This window comes from Melanotaenia boesemani, chromosome 24 (assembly GCF_017639745.1).
Source record: "Melanotaenia boesemani isolate fMelBoe1 chromosome 24, fMelBoe1.pri, whole genome shotgun sequence".
Classification (NCBI taxonomy): domain Eukaryota; kingdom Metazoa; phylum Chordata; class Actinopteri; order Atheriniformes; family Melanotaeniidae; genus Melanotaenia; species Melanotaenia boesemani.
In genome coordinates, this window is record NC_055705.1 from 15,030,713 (window position 1) to 15,048,835 (window position 18,123).

Here is an 18,123-nt window from a genome sequence, read left to right on the forward strand (position 1 = left end):
ATAAAAGCCATCCCATGCCCCACTACAACTGAGTGTCAACTAACAAAGCTAACAGAGAAGTCTGTATTTATGGCAGTTATGCTCTTTGTGTCATGTCTGTCTGGCCTTCTTTCAGGGCTTGGTGTTGAAGGGTCGGAGGGTTGAAAGATGTCAGCAGACAAATTATGGAGGCTTTCAGATGGCATCACTCGTCAAGACAGAAGCAGATGTTAAAGAGAAGGATGCCAATGAATGAAGCTAGCAAACCTCTGAAATATGACTGGACACCCCAGGTGGTTGACAGGTTACTGAAAGAGAAGGAGGGCATCTTTCCGGACTTGCATGGGTCACCAGTGTGACTACACTAGTTTAAGGTATACCTTTCCAATTACTCATTCTTTAAAATGATTGACGTTAGGCTGCACATTTGTAGAGGAGATTTTGTCTCTGTGCAAGTACAACTATCAATGCTTTGAAAGGCTTTTAACCTATTGTTAACCTGAAGCCATGATGTAGTGCTAATCGAGTTATATGGTAACACTAAATTAGTTTTAAAATAACATGGGGAAACCATGTCTTGTTTTGTTTTCAGTGAGTGTATTTATGGACTTCATATGAACTTGGTTAATCAAGATTTTCATATTGGAGCTGAAAATAAACTCTAAAGTTGCTCAAAAAGTACCTCAGTATTCACATTAACTTGGCAGTGACTGAGCTACAGCCCAACATCTCCTAACATGGGCTTAACCAAGCAAGCCATTGTGGTCAGACACAAGGATTCTACCGCTGCCACCAGACATTAAACCAGAACTACTGGAGGAGAATCTATTGGTCCCCATGTTACCACTTCAAGCTCCACATAGCTTGAAATAGACCTTCAAGCTATGTGGACCTTTTTGAACTTGTTGCAAAAGTTTCCACATGATGAAAGAGGTTTTATTTCTCACAACTCTCTAATGTGACTACAATTATCACAGCAGTGTGTCTGAGTGTGTGTTAAACATATTAATTTCCTTGTTTAGTATATGGCCTCCCTGATAAAGTCTTGCCCCCCCCATCTATAAGAGTCTAGCTCCGCCCTGCCCTGATCCTCCTTATGTTGTTGATGATGAAATAAAAACATTTCTCGCAAATTCACATTTGTAATTTTATTCATTTTAGACAGTCAAAGGTTAAATGAAGATGCAGCATCACATTTCAGATTGCTTTGCCTCACTGACAGGGTTCTGAAGTAGATGCAACTCAGCATAATGCTTTAGAGTCCAGTATGTCGTCATCAAAGTGCACAGGTAATCCCTGTTGACATCTGACTGAAACAAATCTGTTAGTGAGCTCTTTTCCCTTATACTGACATTTTGGTTTTCTTGCTCCCTGATTGTTTAGTTCACATACAACAATCTTGAATGCTTGTCTTGCTTTTGGTCATGTTAGTTTTTTCATCGTATTCACCATCACCGTTACAAATAGATTTGACTTTTGCTGGATCATCAAGGATGAAGGTGTTGGTTTCCTTACAGCTGTTGTCATTATTGTAAATCTTCTTTTTCCCTATCTCCGAATCACATTTTACCGCAGTCATTTTGTTGTCTATATGCTGTCTCCTAAACTTCTCATAACATTTCTGTGTCTCCTTATCTGCTGGTTTAGGATTGGGCGTTGTCTTTTCTGATTTTTTGTTCCCTTTTGATTTTGAGAACCCAGTGGCAACGAGCAGCACCAGCAGCAAACAGGCAAAGAGGATCTTCATTTTTCCTGGTGGGAGAGAAACAGAAATATTCATTGATTTGTCAGTTTAGTACAGCAAAGATTGTGGTAGTTAAGTGATTTGGCATTATGTTTGGAGTAAAGTTTTTACTGTGGAAACTCTCCATTATTGAGCTTCATAAAAAAAAAACATGTGTTTCAGATAATAGATGAGAAATTTTACTTCCTCATTCTGCTTTCTCTGGCCCAGATTTTTGATCAGTTTAATTCAAGTATATATCAAGTTGAAGTGAGTTTATTATATAGTACTGACAAATAAGAGCTGACAAAAAAAAGATGAGAATTTAGGTTTTCTCTCAGAAACTGTGCAGATTGGTCACAATAACACAAGAGTTTTACTCACTAACAGATAAAAAGTTCATAATTCTGAGTCAGAGTTTAGCCCTTTATAGTTTTTGAGACAGTAAAGGACAAGAAGAAAAAAAAACACCAATATTTATTAGATATTAATTTTTTATTTTTTTTTAGATTTAAAATATTTTTTTAAATGATCTGAATTACAGAAGAGGTCTCCTTCCTGAGATACATAATTCAGGTGTTTAATCAAGAAAGTATCGAGCCCAGCTGTGATCAGTATTTTGGATGTTGTAGCCACAAGACTCTTGTCTCTAACACAGATATATATATATATATATATTCAGATTTAAAATTCCTGTTGCTCCCAATTTCAGATTCAGAAATACTTTTTTAATCCACAAGAGGAAATTCTTTACATGTTACTCTTCATTTGTATGTTTTTACTTTGCAGGTTATGGTAGCTGCATTATATGTTTTAATAAAGGCAAATGTAAACATAGAAGCCAAATCTGTAAAATATTTAATTTACCAAGTTGTTCTACTGTTACTCTGTTTCTAAATCTTTTAGCTCTATAATAAAAACATATTTCAGATATTGTGTCTGCTTTTCCTTGATGCCTTCATGACAGCTCCAGTCCAGTCTGCTCGTACTTGTTAAATGTTTAAATCAGAGTAGAAATGCTGCTCTACGGCTTACCAAGCACATGTAATGACATTTCCAAGTGAAGTTACTTACCGGATTTTTCTGTGTGACTGAGGAGTGGTTGTTTGGTTCACCTGCAGTGGTTCAAGTCCCTCTGTAACCACACACACCATGAACACAGTTCAATCATCTGTCAACTGAAGTGCATCTGGTAATTCTCATTAATCAGAGGTTGTTCTTTCATTGTTTCTACTCTCAACTTTTGCATGATCAGATCACACAGTTCTGATGTGGTTTTGCATTTTTCTAACAATGTCTACACATGAACATCTGTTTTACATTTCTATTTGTTTTATGGGACACATGCTTCATCATTATCATCATCGGAGTGATCTGCAAACAAATGGGTGATAATTATACGGCAGGCTGGAGATGGCTGTTAAAACCTCAACTGTTAGCTGAGATCTCTAAATTTATATCCTACAGAAAATTCTTGTCCATTAGTTTTTCCTGGTCAGGTCTGTACCTGGTCGACCTGGTTACAAAATCTGTGTGTAACGTAGCTAAGATACTGCGTAGGATCCTCCAGCTCCCAGGATTCTGGTAGAGGACCCGAGCTTGAGATGAACAACCACCCAGCCCACCCAGGAAGTTAACTAAAGTTCTTTCCAATAAAACCAGTGGAAACACAAAAAATCAAGAAACAAGAAGTTCATCAATAAAATAGCTGATTTGGAGTAAATAGATTAAATGAAGGTTGAAATTAAGAAAAGTTTATTTTTTGTTTAATGTTAAAATCATGGATGCTTTTTCTATTGACATAAATCAGTAAAAATATTTACACTGGTTAGTTGGCTGGTTCACCCACAGCAGTTCAGCCTACAGCCCTGAAAAATGGAGCTGAAAGGACAAAGTCAACAACAGTAAACATAAATAAATATAAATGATAATGTTATATTTCCAATTCAAGAAATAAAAATAATCTTCACTGAACATTCAAGACAACAACATTAAAATGGGTTTTTACCTGAATCAGGTTAAAATCTGTTGAAAAACAGGAGTCAAAAGAAGAAGAAAGTCTTCTGTGTTCAGTCGGTCGTATGGATTTTTAAACAAAGTTCTCCAGAAATGTTTCCCTTCAGTTTGCATGTCCTTTAATACACAATGAAATGTAGGAGGTGTTTTCTAACTAACCTATCAACAGGCTACGCTGTCCACATAATACCAAATTAAGAAGTAATTCTAGTCTTGCTTGATGTACATTAATGCATAATTAGTTTAAAGGAGTCATGACTGGTTATTCGGGACTCGTATGATCAATATGCATAATCACTTGGTGTTCGTGACAAAGAAAACCACATAGAATTTTCATGCTGCTTTGAAGGAACCAGACAAGCTAAAATTAAAACTTGTTTTGACAAGTCTACAAACAGTTTTCTGACATAGCAACTAGCAAACAAGACATGCTTGACCACAAACAAAAGGTGTTAACTTAGAATACACCCAGTATGAAGAAGTAGCAGAAGTAAGTGACAGCATTTAAATGAAAAATAATATAAAGGTTGAATGTAGACAACAGTCAGGATACAGCAGGAATCTGCCTCCTATGTGACTCTAGCAGGTGAAACAGTTGAAGCACAATTCATGTTCTGATCAGGTGTGTAAGCTGCTGTTTCCTCATTAAATGCTGTCCACCAGCACCTCAGTAAGGGTAAGACTCTGCTCACATAATCGGAGCAGGGACCCATTGTGCTTTAGGAGGAGACTTCTACAGGTGGCAGGAGGGTAATACCACTCATGTAAGTGTTTCCATGTCAGATAAGTAACAGTGTTTCAGGTTTTTTTCTATTTCAAAAAGGCACAAAATCTTTAAAAGGTGGAATGACAGCATAATGTAATGTTGTCATGGGCCTCTATTTGACATAAGATCCAGATAAACATAACGTGTAAAACTTTTACCATCGTTGATGCAAACTTACACGTGCAACTGCAAAACATTTTTATAAAGCTCTGAATACACTGCTGGAACACTTTTACCAACGACAAATCAACTTTACATTCACGTAAAAGTTTTCTGAAACACTTTTACAAGTTCGGGAAACACAATTACAAAGATATGACCCGGTGTTTCATCAGAATCTATGACTGCAGGAAGTGAAAATGTACATTTCTCTGCATGTACGTCTTAGAAGACGAGCAAAGTCTTGAAAACACATTTATTGAAGTCTAATTTCATTATAACACAGGTCCAGTGAAGTCACACATTGTGATAGCTAACAGAAATGGTGAGCTCTGTGATCCTGGCTATGTGAGGGTCACATTATGTTAGAAGAGTCCAGACTAAAGGCATGACATATGTCACATTGTTTTACACTTCCTGGCTGCCATAAATTACACAGCAGCACTAGACTAAATAATTTTTCTCACTTCCTAGTTTTGTTTGTTGCTTAATATTATGTCAGTAAACTTAGAAAAATGGAGACCATAAAGATTTAGACTGGAAATTTTCCACTTTGGTGAAGAAGGACTGATAAGACAGAATTAACAAGAAATGCAGTAAAATTATTGAAAGTGAAACTGCTAGATCTGCAGAACAATCAGAGGGTTACAGTCAAGTGTCTGCTGTTATATTAAGTTTCATAACAACAGATTTATAACAAATATAAAGAAGGTTGTTAAAATGTAAATATCTACAAACATCTCATTATTTTTTAAAAGGCACTGCAGTAAACTTTTACTCTTCTCTCTACAAAGTGCAGAGGAAGCTGCTGCAACATCAGTTTATGCAGGACTTCACAACTCTTTCTTCTTTTTAATTCATTAACATTTTTTTATTTCAAACAGTTAATGAGAGCAAACATCTGGAATTACACACCCTTAAAGTGCTGCATGATGGAAAAGTTTCTCTGTAAAATCTGTCTGGCATCATGATGTCAGCATATTATTCATTAGTTACACATGAATCAGTCATGTTTAGTCTCAGTCATGCTTGATTTTCTCAGTTTGATATTCAAGGACGAAGACAGTTTTTGGTAGAGTTTGGGTAGAGTGGTCGTCCTGGTGAGCTCATGCCGAGGTGTCTCTGAGCAAGACACCAAACCCCAAATATCTCCTGATAGGTCGTGGTTAGCACCTTTCATGGCAGCTTCCACCATCAGTGTGTGATTGTGTGTGTGAATGGGTGAATGTGATGTATAATGTAAAGAGCTTTGGGTATCATTCTAGGTACAGTAAAAGTACTATATAAATACAGACAAATACATACCATTTACCATTTCATATACTGACGCCTCATGTACACTATGTTTCATTCAGCCCCCACTTAACATAGATTAAGTTTGACAAATTAGTTTGATATCAAAAGCAGAAACTCTGGCTGCAATAAACGGATTGTAAACGTTGCCGTTTGGCTTCCTCACTGCTGCTGAGAACAGCTGTAGAGTAATGGAGATGATTTGCTTTTACTTGCACTCTGACACCAAAATATCACTGTTGATAACTTTAAAGTGGCCAAAATAAAATGAGCAAATCTTTAAAACTGTTCATTTGTGATTGTTTCACTTTTTCTTCTTTGCAAAATTTACAGATAGGAGCAAAATTCATCCAGTTAGCAAACAAACCTGAACTACAGGAGGACAGATACATGAGTGATGCCATGTAGGATCACAATCAACTTGAAGCAGACAATGAAACTGAAAACAAAATCTTTGATAATTTGAATAACTTTGATCCAACAAAACAGGATTACCCTGATCCCAACAGAGGGTAGGATTACAAGGTGGATATCAGGATGAAAATGTGGTAAAACCTCAAATTTGATGGAACAATAGCATCTTTTTATTCAATGCATATGCTAATATTTATATGTTGCACCTGACTTGTTTAACCGTTACAGAGATAAAGTAGATGAAGTAGCATAGGCTCCTATTTAAGCCTTTCAGCAGAGTAGAGCAACAATTAAACAGAACATTAACTCATCCCCATGAAATAAACCCCAAAGCAAATGTCAACAACAGAAACAAATATAAAGTCCATGTTCCTGTCATTCATCGCTGCATATTCAGGGAAGAACCTGTCACAAATAACGTCTAACAATTGCATCTCTTACTACACGTCCAGTCAGGCCCTCATTCTGACAGAATGCCAAAGGTTGGTCCGGTTCCTCAACATGGTGCTCAGGGGCTTAATTAACATTCTCACAGAGAGGGACGTTCTGTCTTAGTGAAGATGTTTCCAGAATATCTACAATGTAGTTGTTAACGGCTCCAATAAGAAGTCATACAAATGTAAACAGAGGTGGATCTTCATGGTTGCTGTGTGTTGTTAAAGTGAAAATTACTTAAAGTAACCCTGTGCCGTCTCTTCTACCTGTTGTTCTTCACATAACCGGAAGCCCACATTGTTTTAAATGCTGGTAATCCAGATTTGGTAATCCTGAAAAACAGGATTCTGGATCAGGGTGATCCAATCCTAAATTGCGTTGAACAACCAGGATAAAAGTAAGATGGATTATGTGATCCTACATTCTGAAAAATGGGATTCCCAAATCTACAGTCATTTATCAGACGTTTTTATCCAAAGCAACTTACACTTGAGAGTAAGAACAACACAAGCATGGATTCAAACAAGATGGGACGTCATCATTAAGTGGTCGTCAGACTGCTGTGAGTCCAGTTGGACCAGGTGCTGATATGTAGTTTTGTTTGTTTTTGTTTTGTTTGTTCGTTTGTTTTTTGTAAGTTCTATGTTTAAATACAAGATCACGATTTCATTACACAAGATCATCTTGGGCATAAGTGCATGCAGTTTATTCAGTGCTGAGTTGAATGAAAGAGTTCAACTTAGTGGGATAGCTTTTATCCGGATTAAATTTTTTGAAGAACCGGCCCTTAGTGTTCATGTACATGTGTTTTCTAACTAATATATCAACAGGCTACGCTGTCCACATAATACCAAATTAAGAAGTAATTCTAATCTTGCTATTTGGGACTCGTATGATCAATATGCAAAATCACTTGGTGTTCGTGACAAAGAAAACCACATAGAATTTTCATGCTGCTTTGGAGGAACTAGACAAGATAAAAATTAAACCTGTTTTGACAAGTCTACAAACAGTTTTCTGACATAGCAACTAGCAAACAGGACATGCTTGACCACAAACAAAAGGTGTTAACTTAGAGTACACCCAGTATGAAGAAGTAGCAGAAGTAAGTGACAGCATTTAAATGAAAAATAATATAAAGGTTGAATGTAGACAACAGTCAGGATACAGCAGGAATCTGCCTCCTATGTGACTCTAGCAGGTGAAACAGTTGAAGCACAATTCATGTTCTGATCAGGTGTGTAAGCTGCTGTTTCCTCATTAAATGCTGTCCACCAGCACCTCAGTAAGGGTAAGGCTCTGCTCACATAATCGGAGCAGGGACCCATTGTGCTTTAGGAGGAGACTTCTACAGGTGGCAGGAGGGTAATACCACTCATGTAAGTGTTTCCATGTCAGATAAGTAACAGTGCTTCAGGTTTTTTTCTATTTCAAAAAGGCACAAAATCTTTAAAAGGTGGAATGACAGCATAACGTAATGTTGTCATGGGCCTCTATTTGACATAAGATCCAGATAAACGTGTGTCAAAAACTACGGTAGCTGGGAAGTGCAAAACAATATTACATTGAATGAAACACTTTTACAGTTTGTGGATGTAAATTTACATTCACTGCACCACTTTTACTTTCTCGTGATGCCGGTTAAACACATTAATTAAAAAGAAGAAATGGGATCTCTGGAGAGCTGCTTGTAGAATGGTCAAGGTATGGAGGCTATTATGATCAAACATGCAGGCTGCCCATTTAACTTATTTCCATTACATGTGTGATCTGCCAACATACAGAATTACACAATTCTGAATACAACACTAATGCAACACTTCATTTATAGCATGCAACTTCAACATCAACTACCAATTAACCAATTTACAGCAGAGGAAACTGTAAAACACACACACACACACTTAAAATACACACACTGACCAAATCATTAAAAAATTAATAAACAACTAAATAAAAAGCAAAAGTGGGGATACTGCTGCTTCATACACACCACAGCTGTGATTCAAGCGTTCAAGAAAAGTTGGGAAGCAGCATCTTTCTCAATCTGCTCAATGTAGGGAATGATTATAACATTTAAAAAGAAAGAAATGATGTCTAGTCAGCTATTAAAAGTCCATGTGGTCTTTGTCACTCTGTGTTGACAGATGTCGCAGCAGCGCCCTCTGCTGTTTTTCAAGACAAGTGTAAAAGCTTACAGCACCTGGTATTCCCAGGCGGTCTCCCATCCAAGTACTGACCAGGCCCCACCCTGCTTAGCTTCCGAGATCAGACGAGATCGGGCGTGTTCAGGGTGGTATGGCCGTAAGCAACAGCTTCCCCCTCTCGCCATCTTTTTATACTGCACATGACACTCAGCACAACTCTGCTCGTTAGCCCTTCATTTCACACAGCTGTGTTGCAGCACGGAAACTTACACAACCTGCACGACAACAGCCCCGGAGGAACACCATTCACCATCCCTCATACAAGCTTTCATTCACACCTGCAACTTCATCCCCCAACTTGCTCTACACTCACGCGTCTCATCTCTGCAACATGAAGGCAAACTTACAAACACATTCACACATTACGCCTTTCTGGATTAACAACTCAGCAACGCAACATTGCTTCTGCAAAACACACACAACACCGCAATCACAGCAACCTAGACTGCGAGCTACAATCGTATTTTCATCCAAACGAGCCGTCCTCCGAGCTGGGAGACTTGCATAGATTTCTACGCGGAACCGGCTGCTGCTCGACTGGCCAGGGACCGTCTGCAAATTGTAACACAGACAAAAGAATTAAAGGAAAAATATTCAATAATTACAATATGACATGTTGGAATGCCACCAAACTCACAGTACTTATAAATCATCTCATATTGATCTTACTGCAGCTCTTATTTTGGTAAAAAAAAAAAAAAAAAAAAAAAATTTAAAAATATATATATAGTTTTCCCTTTTCATATTTTTTAACTGTTGCAAACTGCAGACGGTCCCTGCCCAGTCGAGCACCGGCAGGTTCTGCATAGAGCCCAATGCAAGTCTCCCAGCTCGGAGGATGGCTCGTTTGGAGGAAAATACCATTGTAGGAACTGTCTTCCTTAACCATTCTGGGTCTCTTCAATTTACTACACGTTTGGGTCATCAGTAAACAAAAAAATTCTCCAAAATTTCTTATACAGTAACATTACAGATATTTGTCTCCACTCCTGTTGGCCTTTAAGAAAAGTCCAATTCAAATTTTTAATGTTCTTTGAGAGAAACTGTTTCTTTTTTTAAAAAAGAAAATCATCCCATATGGGGTAGCACAACCCTAAATAGTGGCCAAAACATTCAAGGAAAAATTACATGAGAAGGCAAAAAAACATCTCTAATGACCAACAAGGGTTGAGAAAAAAGTCATCTTCTTTTATTTATCAGAACCCATCTTTTCTGGAATCAAATAAACACATTTAAAATGATTTCCTCTGTATAGCCCGTTAATGGTTTTCCATTTGAAAGATGTAAATTTCAGGTGGATCCTGGCACCCTATTAAACAGTTTAAATGTGTTTTAATTGATCGGGAAGAGTTGTTTTTAGCATTGCTGCTGTTTCTACTTAACTGAAAGCATTACAAGCGTTGGCTTTTTCTTTCTTGTTTCAGACACTAACGTTTTCATATTGTGTTTTCAGACAAAAGGCACTGAGAGATAAGTACTGTGTTGGCTTCATATTTCTTGTCCTATATGCAGCTGTACGAAGAGATTTTTTTACATGAACTACGTCAAATTTAATGAAATCAACAGAATATAAACCTGTTTCTGTAGTTTTTCTTCTGTCTAGGGGTGAAAAAAGGGGGGGGGGGGGGGTGTTTATGTTGCACTTCTTGATAAATAGGATAAAATATTAATATTTTAATATTTTTGCTAACAGGATGAATTTAGCTCCTCTCTGTAAATTTTGCAAAGAAGAAAAAGTCAAACAATGGATGAACAGATTTCATTTTGGCCACTTAAACGTTATCAACAGTAATATTCTGATGTCAGAGTGCAAGTAAAACAACATGAGGTGTCAGTATATGAAAAGAAGGCTTTATTCATATGTTTGCTTAAAGTGACAATGTTTGAACGAAGAAGTTAATTGCAAAGCAAATGATTTGAGCATCACAGGACTGAGACGAAACACGACTGATTCATGTGTAACTAAGGAATAATATGCTGCCATCATGATGCCAGGCCGATTTAACAGAGAAACCTTTCCATCATGCAGCACTTTAAGGGTGTGTCATTGCAAGCATTATCCAGATGTTTAGCGTTGAAAATGAAAAGAATGAATGAATGAAATCCGAGTTGTCAAGTCCTACATAAATCCATGTTGCAGCAGCAGCAGCAGCAGCAGCAGCGCCCTCTGCTGTTTTTCAAGACAAGTGTAAAAGCTTACAGCACCTGGTATTCCCAGGCGGTCTCCCATCCAAGTACTGACCAGGCCCGACCCTGCTTAGCTTCCGAGATCAGACGAGATCGGGCGTGTTCAGGGTGGTATGGCCGTAAGCAACAGCTTCCCCCTTTCGCCATCTTTTTATACTGCACATGACACTCAGCACAACTCTGCTCGTTAGCCCTTCATTTCACACAGCTGTGTTGCAGCACGGAAACTTACACAACCTGCACGACAACAGCCCCGGAGGAACACCATTCACCATCCCTCATACAAGCTTTCATTCACACCTGCAACTTCATCCCCCAACTTGCTCTACACTCACGCGTCTCATCTCTGCAACATGAAGGCAAACTTACAAACACATTCACACATTACGCCTTTCTGGATTAACAACTCAGCAACGCAACATTGCTTCTGCAAAACACACACAACACCGCAATCACAGCAACCTAGACTGCGAGCTACAATCGTATTTTCATCCAAACGAGCCGTCCTCCGAGCTGGGAGACTTGCATAGATTTCTACGCGGAACCGGCTGCTGCTCGACTGGCCAGGGACCGTCTGCAAATTGTAACACAGACAAAAGAATTAAAGGAAAAATATTCAATAATTACAATATGACATGTTGGAATGCCACCAAACTCACAGTACTTATAAATCATCTCATATTGATCTTACTGCAGCTCTTATTTTGGTAAAAAAAAAAAAAAAAAAAAAAAAAATTTAAAAATATATATATAGTTTTCCCTTTTCATATTTTTTAACTGTTGCAAACTGCAGACGGTCCCTGCCCAGTCGAGCACCGGCAGGTTCTGCATAGAGCCCAATGCAAGTCTCCCAGCTCGGAGGATGGCTCGTTTGGAGGAAAATACCATTGTAGGAACTGTCTTCCTTAACCATTCTGGGTCTCTTCAATTTACTACACGTTTGGGTCATCAGAAAACAAAAAAATTCTCCAAAATTTCTTATACAGTAACATTACAGATATTTGTCTCCACTCCTGTTGGCCTTTAAGAAAAGTCCAATTCAAATTTTTAATGTTCTTTGAGAGAAACTGTTTCTTTTTTTAAAAAAGAAAATCATCCCATATGGGGTAGCACAACCCTAAATAGTGGCCAAAACATTCAAGGAAAAATTACATGAGAAGGCAAAAAAACATCTCTAATGACCAACAAGGGTTGAGAAAAAAGTCATCTTCTTTTATTTATCAGAACCCATCTTTTCTGGAATCAAATAAACACATTTAAAATGATTTCCTCTGTATAGCCCGTTAATGGTTTTCCATTTGAAAGATGTAAATTTCAGGTGGATCCTGGCACCCTATTAAACAGTTTAAATGTGTTTTAATTGATCGGGAAGAGTTGTTTTTAGCATTGCTGCTGTTTCTACTTAACTGAAAGCATTACAAGCGTTGGCTTTTTTCTTTCTTGTTTCAGACACTAACGTTTTCATATTGTGTTTTCAGACAAAAGGCACTGAGAGATAAGTACTGTGTTGGCTTCATATTTCTTGTCCTATATGCAGCTGTACGAAGAGATTTTTTTACATGAACTACGTCAAATTTAATGAAATCAACAGAATATAAACCTGTTTCTGTAGTTTTTCTTCTGTCTAGGGGTGAAAAAGGGGGGGGGGGGGTGTTTATGTTGCACTTCTTGATAAATAGGATAAAATATTAATATTTTAATATTTTTGCTAACAGGATGAATTTAGCTCCTCTCTGTAAATTTTGCAAAGAAGAAAAAGTCAAACAACAGATGAACAGATTTCCTCATTTTATTTTGGCCACTTAAACGTTATCAACAGTAATATTGTGATGTCAGAGTGCAAGTAAAACAACATGAGGTGTCAGTATATGAAAAGAAGGCTTTATTCATATGTTTGCTTAAAGTGACAATGTTTGAACGAAGAAGTTAATTGCAAAGCAAATGATTTGAGCATCACAGGACTGAGACGAAACACGACTGATTCATGTGTAACTAAGGAATAATATGCTGCCATCATGATGCCAGGCCGATTTAACAGAGTAAACCTTTTCCATCATGCAGCACTTTAAGGGTGTGTCATTGCAAGCATTATCCAGATGTTTAGCGTTGAAAATGAAAAGAATGAATGAATGAAATCCGAGTTGTCAAGTCCTACATAAATCCATGTTGCAGCAGCAGCAGCAGCGCCCTCTGCTGTTTTTCAAGACAAGTGTAAAAGCTTACAGCACCTGGTATTCCCAGGCGGTCTCCCATCCAAGTACTGACCAGGCCCGACCCTGCTTAGCTTCCGAGATCAGACGAGATCGGGCGTGTTCAGGGTGGTATGGCCGTAAGCAACAGCTTCCCCCTTTCGCCATCTTTTTATACTGCACATGACACTCAGCACAACTCTGCTCGTTAGCCCTTCATTTCACACAGCTGTGTTGCAGCACGGAAACTTACACAACCTGCACGACAACAGCCCCGGAGGAACACCATTCACCATCCCTCATACAAGCTTTCATTCACACCTGCAACTTCATCCCCCAACTTGCTCTACACTCACGCGTCTCATCTCTGCAACATGAAGGCAAACTTACAAACACATTCACACATTACGCCTTTCTGGATTAACAACTCAGCAACGCAACATTGCTTCTGCAAAACACACACAACACCGCAATCACAGCAACCTAGACTGCGAGCTACAATCGTATTTTCATCCAAACGAGCCGTCCTCCGAGCTGGGAGACTTGCATAGATTTCTACGCGGAACCGGCTGCTGCTCGACTGGCCAGGGACCGTCTGCAAATTGTAACACAGACAAAAGAATTAAAGGAAAAATATTCAATAATTACAATATGACATGTTGGAATGCCACCAAACTCACAGTACTTATAAATCATCTCATATTGATCTTACTGCAGCTCTTATTTTGGTAAAAAAAAAAAAAAAAATTTTAAAAATATATATATAGTTTTCCCTTTTCATATTTTTTAACTGTTGCAAACTGCAGACGGTCCCTGCCCAGTCGAGCACCGGCAGGTTCTGCATAGAGCCCAATGCAAGTCTCCCAGCTCGGAGGATGGCTCGTTTGGAGGAAAATACCATTGTAGGAACTGTCTTCCTTAACCATTCTGGGTCTCTTCAATTTACTACACGTTTGGGTCATCAGAAAACAAAAAATTCTCCAAAACTTTCTTATACAGTAACATTACAGATATTTGTCTCCACTCCTGTTGGCCTTTAAGAAAAGTCCAATTCAAATTTTTAATGTTCTTTGAGAGAAACTGTTTCTTTTTTTAAAAAAAGAAAATCATCCCATATGGGGTAGCACAACCCTAAATAGTGGCCAAAACATTCAAGGAAAAATTACATGAGAAGGCAAAAAAACATCTCTAATGACCAACAAGGGTTGAGAAAAAAGTCATCTTCTTTTATTTATCAGAACCCATCTTTTCTGGAATCAAATAAACACATTTAAAATGATTTCCTCTGTATAGCCCGTGAATGGTTTTCCATTTGAAAGATGTAAATTTCAGGTGGATCCTGGCACCCTATTAAACAGTTTAAATGTGTTTTAATTGATCGGGAAGAGTTGTTTTTAGCATTGCTGCTGTTTCTACTTAACTGAAAGCATTACAAGCGTTGGCTTTTTCTTTCTTGTTTCAGACACTAACGTTTTCATATTGTGTTTTCAGACAAAAGGCACTGAGAGATAAGTACTGTGTTGGCTTCATATTTCTTGTCCTATATGCAGCTGTACGAAGAGATTTTTTTACATGAACTACGTCAAATTTAATGAAATCAACAGAATATAAACCTGTTTCTGTAGTTTTTCTTCTGTCTAGGGGTGAAAAAAAAGGGGGGGGGGGTGTTTATGTTGCACTTCTTGATAAATGGGATAAAATATTAATATTTTAATATTTTTGCTAACAGGATGAATTTAGCTCCTCTCTGTAAATTTTGCAAAGAAGAAAAAGTCAAACAACAGATGAACAGATTTCCTCATTTTATTTTGACCACTTAAACGTTATCAACAGTAATATTCTGATGTCAGAGTGCAAGTAAAACAACATGAGGTGTCAGTATATGAAAAGAAGGCTTTATTCATATGTTTGCTTAAAGTGACAATGTTTGAACGAAGAAGTTAATTGCAAAGCAAATGATTTGAGCATCACAGGACTGAGACGAAACACGACTGATTCATGTGTAACTAAGGAATAATATGCTGCCATCATGATGCCATGACACTCAGCACAACTCTGCTCGTTAGCCCTTCATTTCACACAGCTGTGTTGCAGCACGGAAACTTACACAACCTGCACGACAACAGCCCCGGAGGAACACCATTCACCATCCCTCATACAAGCTTTCATTCACACCTGCAACTTCATCCCCCAACTTGCTCTACACTCACGCGTCTCATCTCTGCAACATGAAGGCAAACTTACAAACACATTCACACATTACGCCTTTCTGGATTAACAACTCAGCAACGCAACATTGCTTCTGCAAAACACACACAACACCGCAATCACAGCAACCTAGACTGCGAGCTACAATCGTATTTTCATCCAAACGAGCCGTCCTCCGAGCTGGGAGACTTGCATAGATTTCTACGCGGAACCGGCTGCTGCTCGACTGGCCAGGGACCGTCTGCAAATTGTAACACAGACAAAAGAATTAAAGGAAAAATATTCAATAATTACAATATGACATGTTGGAATGCCACCAAACTCACAGTACTTATAAATCATCTCATATTGATCTTACTGCAGCTCTTATTTTGGTAAAAAAAAAAAAAAAAAAAAAATTTAAAAATATATATATAGTTTTCCCTTTTCATATTTTTTAACTGTTGCAAACTGCAGACGGTCCCTGCCCAGTCGAGCACCGGCAGGTTCTGCATAGAGCCCAATGCAAGTCTCCCAGCTCGGAGGATGGCTCGTTTGGAGGAAAATACCATTGTAGGAACTGTCTTCCTTAACCATTCTGGGTCTCTTCAATTTACTACACGTTTGGGTCATCAGAAAACAAAAAAATTCTCCAAAATTTCTTATACAGTAACATTACAGATATTTGTCTCCACTCCTGTTGGCCTTTAAGAAAAGTCCAATTCAAATTTTTAATGTTCTTTGAGAGAAACTGTTTCTTTTTTTAAAAAAGAAAATCATCCCATATGGGGTAGCACAACCCTAAATAGTGGCCAGAAAATTAAAGGATTAATTACACAAAAAGGCAGAAAAACATCTCTAATGACCAACAAGGGTTAAGAAAAAAGTAATTTTCTTTTATTTATCAGAATCCATCTTTTCTGGAATCAAAAAATTACATTTAAAATGATTCCCTCTGTATAGCCCGTTAATGGTTTTCCATTTGAAAGATTTAAATTTCAGGTGGATCCTGGCACTCTATTAAACAGTGTAAATGTGTTTTAATTGATCAGGAAGAGTTGTGTTTAGCATTGCTGCTGTTTCTACTTAACTGAAAGCCTTACAAGCGTTGGTTTTCTCTTTCTTGTTTCAGACAGCTAAAGTTTTCATATTGTGTTTTCAGACAAAAGGCACTGAGAGATAAGTACTGTGTTGGCTTCATATTTCTTGTCCTATATGCAGCTGTACGAAGAGATTTTTTTACTATAAACCTACGTCAAATTTAATAAATCAACAGAATATAAACCTGTTTCTGTAGGTTTTTCTTCTGTCTAGGGGTGAAAAAAGGGGGGGGGGGGTGTTTATGTTGCACTTCTTGATAAATAGGATAAAATATTAATATTTTAATATTTTTGCTAACTAGGATGAATTTAGCTCCTCTCTGTAAATTTTGCAAATAAGAAGAAGTCAAACAATGGATGAACAGATTTCTCATTTATTTGGCCACTTAAAAGTTATCAACAGTAATATTGTGATGTCAGAGTGCAAGTAAAACAACATGAGGTGTCAGTATATGAAGAGAAGGCTTTATTCATATGTTTGCTTAAAGTGAACGTGTTTAAGTTAATTGCAAAGCAAACTGATTTGAGCATGACAGGACTGAGACGAAACACTGACTGATTCATGTGTAACTAAGGAATAATATGCTGCCATCATGATGCCAGGCCGATTTAACAGAGAAACCTTTTCCATCATGCGGCACTTTAAGGGTGTGTCATTGCAAGCATTATCCAGATGTTTAGCATTGAAAATGAAAACAATGAATGAATGAATGAATGAAATCCGAGTTGTGAAGTCCTGCATAAATCCATGTTGCAGCAGCAGCAGCAGCAGCGCCCTCTGCTGTTTTTCAAGACAAGTGTAAAAGCTTACAGCACCTGGTATTCCCAGGCGGTCTCCCATCCAAGTACTGACCAGGCCCGACCCTGCTTAGCTTCCGAGATCAGACGAGATCGGGCGTGTTCAGGGTGGTATGGCCGTAAGCAACAGCTTCCCCTTCTCGCCATCTTTTTATACTGCACATGACGACACTCAGCACAACTCTGCTCGTTAGCCATTCATTTCACACAGCTGTGTTGCAGCACGGAAACTTACACAACCTGCACGACAACAGCCCCGGAGGAATACCATTCACCATCCCTCATACAAGCTTTCATTCACACCTGCAACTTCATCCCCCAACTTGCTCTACACTCACGCGTCTCATCTCTGCAACATGAAGGCAAACTTACAAACACATTCACACATTACGCCTTTCTGGATTAACAACTCAGCAACGCAACATTGCTTCTGCAAAACACACACAACACCGCAATCACAGCAACCTAGACTGCGAGCTACAATCGTATTTTCATCCAAACGAGCCGTCCTCCGAGCTGGGAGACTTGCATAGATTTCTACGCGGAACCGGCTGCTGCTCGACTGGCCAGGGACCGTCTGCAAATTGTAACACAGACAAAAGAATTAAAGGAAAAATATTCAATAATTACAATATGACATGTTGGAATGCCACCAAACTCACAGTACTTA

At 38.2% G+C, this 18,123-nt stretch overlaps 1 protein-coding gene and 4 non-coding genes across 5 annotated transcripts; all 5 read right to left on the reverse strand.

Annotated features, from left to right (window-relative positions):
* Positions 1 to 1,113: 1,113 nt before the first annotated feature.
* Positions 1,114 to 3,896, reverse strand: LOC121635680 (ribonuclease-like 3). Its single transcript, XM_041978964.1, is given in 5 exon segments — positions 1,114 to 1,392; positions 1,394 to 1,731; positions 2,777 to 2,837; positions 3,526 to 3,583; positions 3,711 to 3,896. Coding segments are annotated over 2 exon segments (504 nt in total). The 5' UTR covers positions 1,727 to 1,731; positions 2,777 to 2,837; positions 3,526 to 3,583; positions 3,711 to 3,896; the 3' UTR covers positions 1,114 to 1,221.
* Positions 3,897 to 8,976: 5,080 nt separating this feature from the next.
* LOC121635939 lies at positions 8,977 to 9,095 on the reverse strand. The gene has a single exon (XR_006009570.1). It is a non-coding gene; the product is annotated as a 5S ribosomal RNA (ribosomal RNA).
* Positions 9,096 to 11,185: 2,090 nt separating this feature from the next.
* On the reverse strand, positions 11,186 to 11,304 carry LOC121635938. Its single transcript, XR_006009569.1, has one exon. It is a non-coding gene; the product is annotated as a 5S ribosomal RNA (ribosomal RNA).
* A 2,091-nt stretch (positions 11,305 to 13,395) lies between these two features.
* Positions 13,396 to 13,514, reverse strand: LOC121635945. Its single transcript, XR_006009576.1, has one exon. It is a non-coding gene; the product is annotated as a 5S ribosomal RNA (ribosomal RNA).
* A 3,945-nt stretch (positions 13,515 to 17,459) lies between these two features.
* Positions 17,460 to 17,578, reverse strand: LOC121635946. Its single transcript, XR_006009577.1, has one exon. It is a non-coding gene; the product is annotated as a 5S ribosomal RNA (ribosomal RNA).
* Between the last annotated feature and the right edge of the window lie 545 nt (positions 17,579 to 18,123).